Genomic DNA, 7980 nt, shown 5'->3' with positions numbered 1-7980 from the left:
CATCTGTCGGATAACAGGTGGAAGAACAACATTAGCAACAACAACCACAACAACAACAACAACAACTACAACAACAACAACTAGAATAGCAACAAACACCACCACAACCTCCATCACAACCACAACAACACCACCATCAGCAACAACACAAACAAAAACAACAATAATAACAACAAAATCATCAACAATCTACAGTGTGATGACAAGAATGCTAAGAAAGAGATGTTGAGAGACATGTTCAATTTTTTTTTGCTTTACTGTAGATTTTACGACGTACAACACGTTGCCTGATACACACGATTCCAGCCAAAACTGCAAAGCATAATGGACGTCAAGAGATGGATGACTTCATATGGCCTGCTTACCTCCACACGACGGATGGAATGCGCTTCATGGCACGGAACTGCGCAACCTTTTCCAGCTCCTGATCTGTGATCCATACTGGCACGAGATGGTACTTGGGATAGGTTGGACAGAATCTGGAAAACGGAAACTTCGTGTAATGCAACAATGCTCATTAACGACCCATCTCCGACCACTAACGACCGAAGGCACCAGCTGATGTCGACGCTACAGTCTCTCTTGCATTTGCCTCTTCCATGTAGCGTACAAGCGTTACTATGACAACCTACACAAACTCAACATTATCACAAATTCCCCAGCTACATGACGAACGTTGCATGACGACAACCATTTACGGCAGCCGAGAAATAAATCGGCATTGTTGGGGCCACACGAGAGCTGTCCACAACCACCTAATGAGAGGCAAATTGCTTTTGTTACGTCCCATGACGTGATTATCATTTCCTCACATTCACACTTACAGGGTTTCTTCTAAGAGAAACTTAGGCAAAGAAGGTAATGGCCAGTTTGGGAAAAAACGCGCATGATGGATTCAAAGGCCTGTAGGTTGTAGGAAAAGTGTAGACCCCGTGTCACATGACCCAATAAACGCACATGGCAATCTAAATGTGCCAGAAGCACGTGGTGATCTATTTATTTTTGGGTTGACACTGTTTTGACAACAGCGGGTAAATACAGGAACATTTTCACAACAGCGATGTTAAATTTGACAACGGTGGTGCGCCATGTGCCTCTTATGTATAAGAAACCCTGACTTACTTGTAGTTAGTGTTCAGTTCACATATTCTCCACACTTCTCCGAGTCGAAATCCCATCCGCTCAATTTCCTTGAAGAAATCATATCCACCGTCTGAAAGTAAGCTTTGCATTAAACTCCTAAGCATAATCCATACCTGCATTTCACACTGCAGAGTAAACATAATTTAGCGTTTTATTTCTCATGAAGGTTACGTAAACTTAGACTATAGTTTTCGTTCCCAACACACATCGTTACGTTCTGTTCCCCCAAGGACACTCGATTCGTTAATTTATTCCAGAGGCGCGACTTCTAAAATAAAAAGACGAAATGCTCCATTTCACTTTTCACCCAAACGCTTACACCTCGCACGTTGCACATAACAGGCAATACGAGCTACAGAAGATTTCCTCTGCAGGCGTCCCCCCACAACCTAGCTCTGCCGAACACACACTACGTTACATGTGAGTGAGCACACAATGTCAGAGCGGACAGAAGGGGCCTGGGCTGATGGATCTAGCAATAAATGGGCCCTGGGCCGGAAGATTCCAACGTATGGCTACCTACGCCATGATCGATTAAGAAATAAAGGTTGCACACGTGTGCGCACTCACATCAGGGACAGAGTTGGTGCATGGACGCGTGCATTCAGGGCTTGAATTTCACGACAGCACTGGCGACATGGGCAGTGCTTGGCTGATATCCATAATAACAGGACTACCTAGGTTCATTACTAGACCTCTGTACTGTTTCCTATGAATCTCATGTAACATAAATATCCACGTTTCCCCTAAATCAAAAACGTTATTTAAAAGCAAGCGGCTTTGACAACCCTTCTTTTAAAGAAACCTTCACCTTGGTATATTCCTCCAAATTGCCCAGGTGCCATAAGGGTTCTGGCTAAACTCAAGGTAACACTTGCCTTTACATACAAAAATGTAAATTTGCCCCTACACGCCTATGCGTTGTGTGCAAGCTTGTCGAGATAGATACCTTGTGAGAAGGGCAGGCTGGTTGGCTCTACCTGATCCATACACCATGCATAGAATGCAAACGCGAAGCAGTCTTCGATCTTCTGCATTGGGTTTATGGCAAGCGACAGCCGCCGATGCCACTCCATGCAGTCCTCACGGTACCTCTCCTCAAAGCTACACCTACACACACAAGAACATCACACAGTCAGTCCCCGGACGATCAAATTAAATGATAGGTAAAAACTGTAGTAGAAACAGTATTAATGCAATACAAATTTACTCCTGATAGTATCCACTGTATTTTTTGGTACCCCGCAGCAGCACCAAAGTTGGGCTTACTGGTACTTATTTGCCAGGAAATTGGGTAAATTGCAGTGGGTCCATGTTGACTATACTAAAAGCACTATAAGTGATTGGACTGGAACTGGTTTTAAGATTTTTAATCGCAGGGTTACTTCCATTGAGGGGGGGGGCAAGCTGACACAGATAGCACCTACTAGCTAGATCAGCAGCCTCCCCTCCCCCTAATAAACTCCCCTCCCCAGCTCCTCCCCTCTAATAAACTAAGCCACTAATAATCTCACTGCAGCTTCATCAACATGTTTACGATCAGACCGTAATATGAAAAAAACCCACATCTTGATTACTCATCTCGAAAATTACCAGCAGGAGGAGAGCCAATGCAGTGCTGTACACACGTAACGAGAATTTATGAACACACACACACACACACACGCATCTGCAGGCAGCACACAAAACCACCTTTCTATCCAAGACTGACGTCCTTGGAAAAGCTGGTCACAGACGAGTGAAGCACACTGCGGCAGACAACACAAACAAGTGGAAGTCGCGCAGAAAACCACAAAGGAGATCGCGAACGTGCCTTCGGGGCTCAGTACCCTACATAAACGCATCTTAACTCTAACCTGGTGTACGTACTTACGCATCCTCAGTACCACACACATGCACCCTCACTCATCATGCTAGCATAGACACAGCGTCACCTTTGACAAGCTACACATACTATCTCGCTAACACACATGGTACAATAAACAGGGGTTACGCGTGAAAGTTCATCTTTAAGTTTAATCGGGCTCATAGGGTCTATGTCCCCCAGGGTACTGCCGGAACGTACCCTGGGTACGGTCCGGTATACCGGAACGTACCCTGGTAACTATCTGATATGGTTAGTGTTAGGGTTAGGGAGTAGGCGTAGGCGGCTCCCTAGACTCGTTAGTGGAGTAGGCGAGGTACGGTCCGGTATATTAGATAGTACCAGCAGAGCATATAAATCAACTTGATTTATATGCTCTGGTACCGTTCTGGCAGTACCCTGGGGGCCATAGACCCTCTCAGCTTTAATCGATGTTGAAGAGTATTGGTGACAGTCTGAGACGTACTAATAGTGGGCATTTCACTAGCTGCTCCGTCAGGATGTCAACTTACGTAACCAGTAGTGGGGTAACACCGAGTTGGATAACAACAAACCGTTGGGTGAAATGTTAAAATGATAACTCGTGCACGTACTCTATAAATTACGGCGTTTGTGTTATCACATCCAGTGAAAACAAAGGATGCTGAAAGTGCATAAGTGAGTTACTTGAACGAGTTATTATCCAGTAGATGCCACTAGTGAATAGCAAGTACGATTCCTGGCGAGTCGTATTGCTTGCCGTCCACCTGTACCGTCAGGTCCGTCAGCAGTCGTGATTTTGTCATGATTTTTATTTCCACTCAGACAGTGGCATCGATTCGCCTACGTGGCCCTGATTGGCTGTTGCTATGGCTCTAAACAAAGGTGCTGATTGGATTTCTGGTGCATTGTCCTTGATCTAAACGAGCAGCAAAATTCGTCATGGCACATCTGTGCCAATGCACAACACGAGATGTATCTGATTACTGAGCTTAACAGGTATATTCCTCACGGACTTTCCTCGATGAAGACGAGAGCAATAGCAAATATTACCATACATCAGTATTCCTTGCATTGCTCCCTGACAAAGACACACAGTACTGAGTACTACTGTAGTGTTGCCACGGCACAGGGTTGGCTGTTGTTAGATCTGTATAATGCATGATCTTGGATGTCTGTCTAAGTTACTCTGAGTCTTACTCAGCCACAAGTAACCATCTTGCTTATCGCTTTCAAGGCGACTGCTTGGCTACGAGGTTAAAGAAAATGTTACAATTATATTTTACGTTTTTGTAGCATTGTGGTGCATGAGCGCTATCACACTCCATGTAAGGCAGTGACGCTGAAGGGGTCAGTGTCGTATAGGGTAATACTAGAGCACTCGGAGAGCACAGACCTCCGCCAAGCCAGCTGAATTATCTCAATGTGAAATTTTTTATTAATTAATTAATTAAGTGGATCCGGATTAGTGCGAGCGTGCAGGTGGGGGAGGACTGTGGTTGCCCCTTAGCCTGTGGTTGCGTGTTTGTAAGTCTACAGCCAGCGCACCTAGCGGAAGTGAACTGAAACGTGCATGTTAACAAACCCACAAACACACAAACCAACACTCAAACACACGCCGGTGAAAACATAACCCCCGCCAAGCCCCTGGCGGAGGTAATAATGCTAGTCTAGGGAGTCGCCTACGCCTACTCCCTAACCATAACCCTAACCATATCAGATAGGTACATATATGTAGTACCCTATACGACAACGACCCTTCGTGCAGCAGTGACTGTTGTTCAATGCCTCACGATAAATGAGTGTGACATGTTAATCGTGGCAGCCAACAATGAACAGCTCGGGGATTCAGAGCTTCACCAGCTCCGACATTTTTATCACGCTGGCTGCAGCACGCAATGATGCAACGAGATTACACGCACACCAGACTTTTTCCGAATTGCTATTTGTTCGAGATTAAAAGCAGACTATGCGATAAAGCTGCTGAACGCCACCCAGCACTTACACTCATCAAACCCTCGAGCGAATCTTTATCACCCCCCCAACCTTGCCCTACGAAATATGTGGAGGAGTTTATCACCCCCCTTCCTGCTTCTACTGCTGTTAACACACCTGCGCACGCACGCACGCACAGACACGCACGCACGCACGCATGCGCACACACACACACACTGTCACACACACACAGACACACATGCACACACACACATGTACGCGCGCGTGCACGCGCGCACGCACACACACGCACGCACACACACACAGTCACACACACACATGCACGCGCGCACGCACGCACGCACACACACACTGTCACACACACGCACGCAAGCACGCACGCACGCACACACACACACACACACACACACACACACAGTACACATATGCGTACACACTTGCAGCGACACTACATCGTATTTCGCAGCTTATATACGGCACACCTTTTTTCTAAGAAGAAGCGCCTTGCATCCAATAAGCTGAAAGTTGGTGTGGCAGAGATTATGATTGCGATGATTATTAGCTATGGTACAGTATAGCCGCAATCATCACTACCGACGTCACTTCCATGTCACGCGGGTAAGTGAATCCTGGCTGGGTAGCTGAATCATTCGTTGATGGCTAGGTATACACACTGATATGCATGCTGCGTTAGTTAAAATAATGGTCAGTTTCCGAATCGCAATAAGATGTAGTTATCTGCCCACATTGCTACTGAGGCATTGATAAAATAGACAGCTTCCCTAGGTGGCTACAGTACAATCAACAGGATGACGCTCATCTAGAAGATGATGTGAATCCATCTTCTCGTGGAGGTATGTGCAGCATAATGAACATATGACATTGAAACTAGAACATAAATGTTTATTCTTGCTGATTATAAATAACAATAGGGTATTAGGGTGTGACTTGTTTTTAGCTAGATATATACTGTGTGAAGGAATTTAAAAATAATAAAGTTGAGTAGTCACAACAGTTGTTATATAAACACCCCAGTTCTATTAATTTGAGTTTTAATTAATTAATTAATTAATTTAAATATTAGTTCACTGGTTAATAAATGATTATTCAGAAATTTTATGAATTAATCAGGTAAATAATTTCTTGTATTTTCAGGTAGGCATGACACCTGCTTGACAAAGATTATTGACCTGGACCACCGTATAAACCAGCCCCATATATACTGTTAATACGCCAGCAAGATAAAGTTAGATAATCAGATTCAGAGTCCAGAAACGCTGTTTTCATGACAAGTACATTGGACGTGAAAATGCCGGTGAACGGACAAAATTGCACACAGGACTACCATGGATGTCATCAGGCTTGTCTGTGGTTAGTAGATTACTGTATGTAACGCTGACCTGCCCCACATTTACCCCTGGATGGAAGGTCATTACTCCTGGATCACAGGTTTTACTTTCTCTTGAGAAAGTGAGATTGAGCGTTCTTAGTCAAGATTTTGCATTAAGATTAAATGTGTTGACAAAAACGGTTTTGGATGCAAAGGGCTATCGGGCAAAAAGGCAAGAGAGAGAGAGAGTGTGTGCGTATAAGAGTGAGAGTATGAGTGAGAGTGAGAGAGAGAGAGCGAGATAGAGGAGAGAGAGAGAGAGAGAGCAGGAGAGAGAGAGAGAGAGAAAGAGAAAGAGAGAGAGGGAGGAGAGCGAGAGAAAGAGAGAGCGAGAGAGAAAAAGCGAGAGGGAGAAGGAGAGCGAGAGAGAGAGAGAGAGAAAGAGAGAGAGAGGGAGAGAGGGAGAGAGAAAGAGAGAGAGAGAGAGAGAGAGGGAGAGAGAGATACTGCAATTATTATTGCTGCAGCCATTCATTTGACCACATGCAGGCACCCTGCAAGTGCACCACACTTCCTCTGGCTCTTCATTCAGTAGATGAAGGACCTTTCTCATCATTATTCTGCGCCACCAGATTACAAGTAATTAAAACTCTGACAGTATCCGTCACGAGAAAAAACTCCCTACAGTCTGTGACTTGCTCACCGACAGAACTTTGCATCGTACGCAATCAGTGAGTTAGCCAGAGACCCATCTACCCGTCTTTTGGATGGCCTATACTTGGATGAGACGGATGAAATTTGATAGAGAAGGCATGAGGGTGGCCCAATTTTATATATTATACACCTTGTATAACTGATAACAGTGTTTATATAAGAATATAACATCATTTCAGATTCCTGTCTTTTTGGCATTTCAGACTAAATTTCCTCCATTTTGCGACCCTCGACGCCGCTAAGGCGTCGTGCCGCGCACAGCGGCGCCACCTGCCTACCTGATCGTGCGCGCATCCTTGCAGTAGATGAGCAGCTGGCAGAGGTCTCTGACGTCGACGTACTCCACTAGCTTGATCGGCATGTTCACGCACGAGTTGTCTGCGAACGAGCGAATGAAGAGCCGGTAGTTGGAGAGCGTGATGACGCCGTCGGCGGTGCGTCCGAGGAACTCGACGGCCTCCCCGCACAACACGGGATAGGGCACCTGCAGCGTCGGGTCGTCCGAGCGAAGGGAACAACATGGGAACAACTCGCTCGTCTGTATGTGCTCCACGCTGGGGCCCTCGCTGTCGTCCGCCCCCGAGTCCATCTACAAGCATGAAGAGCACGTTAGATCTACGCTCCACGCAGGCTTTATAACTGTTACACCCCCGAGTTCATCTACAAGCATGAAGAGCACGTTAGATCTACGCTCCCTGCAGGCTTTATAACTGTTCCACCCCCTCCCCGGCGCATCCACAAATTACCTAAAAACCACAGTCAAACAACTAGTGGCTCCACGAACATTATCAGAGGAATTTTACTACAGGGTGGGAGGTGCCACCTGTTATGCAGGGCTAATGAGCCTAATAAAGTTTCACACGCAATGCTAATTAATGTGAGTGCCTCTGTATATTAACTTGTGCTTGCGCACCTGCGCACTGAAATGCCTGAGACCACCTGGATAGGCTAAATATGGACAGTATACAAAAATAATTGTGGATGCTTAGTAAGG

At 45.7% G+C, this 7980-nt stretch overlaps 1 protein-coding gene across 1 annotated transcript in view; it reads right to left on the bottom strand.

Annotated features, from left to right (window-relative positions):
• Positions 1-275: 275 nt before the first annotated feature.
• Positions 276-7980, bottom strand: part of LOC106806547 (myotubularin-related protein 4-like) — an 18101-nt gene continuing 10396 nt past the window's right edge. The window contains exons 3-6 of the mRNA XM_014808523.1: positions 7265-7575; positions 2093-2253; positions 1123-1213; positions 276-479 (exon numbers count right to left, since the gene is read on the bottom strand). Of these exons, the coding sequence (XP_014664009.1) occupies positions 362-479; positions 1123-1213; positions 2093-2253; positions 7265-7575 (681 nt within the window). The 3' untranslated portion in view covers positions 276-361. The remainder of the gene's footprint in view (positions 480-1122; positions 1214-2092; positions 2254-7264; positions 7576-7980) is intronic.

The sequence above is a fragment of the Priapulus caudatus genome, unplaced genomic scaffold, assembly GCF_000485595.1.
Source record: "Priapulus caudatus unplaced genomic scaffold, Priapulus_caudatus-5.0.1 Scaffold167, whole genome shotgun sequence".
Classification (NCBI taxonomy): domain Eukaryota; kingdom Metazoa; phylum Priapulida; class Priapulimorpha; order Priapulimorphida; family Priapulidae; genus Priapulus; species Priapulus caudatus.
The sequence above is the reverse complement of the archived record's forward strand: the minus strand, read 5'-3'. Positions and strand labels throughout refer to the sequence as shown.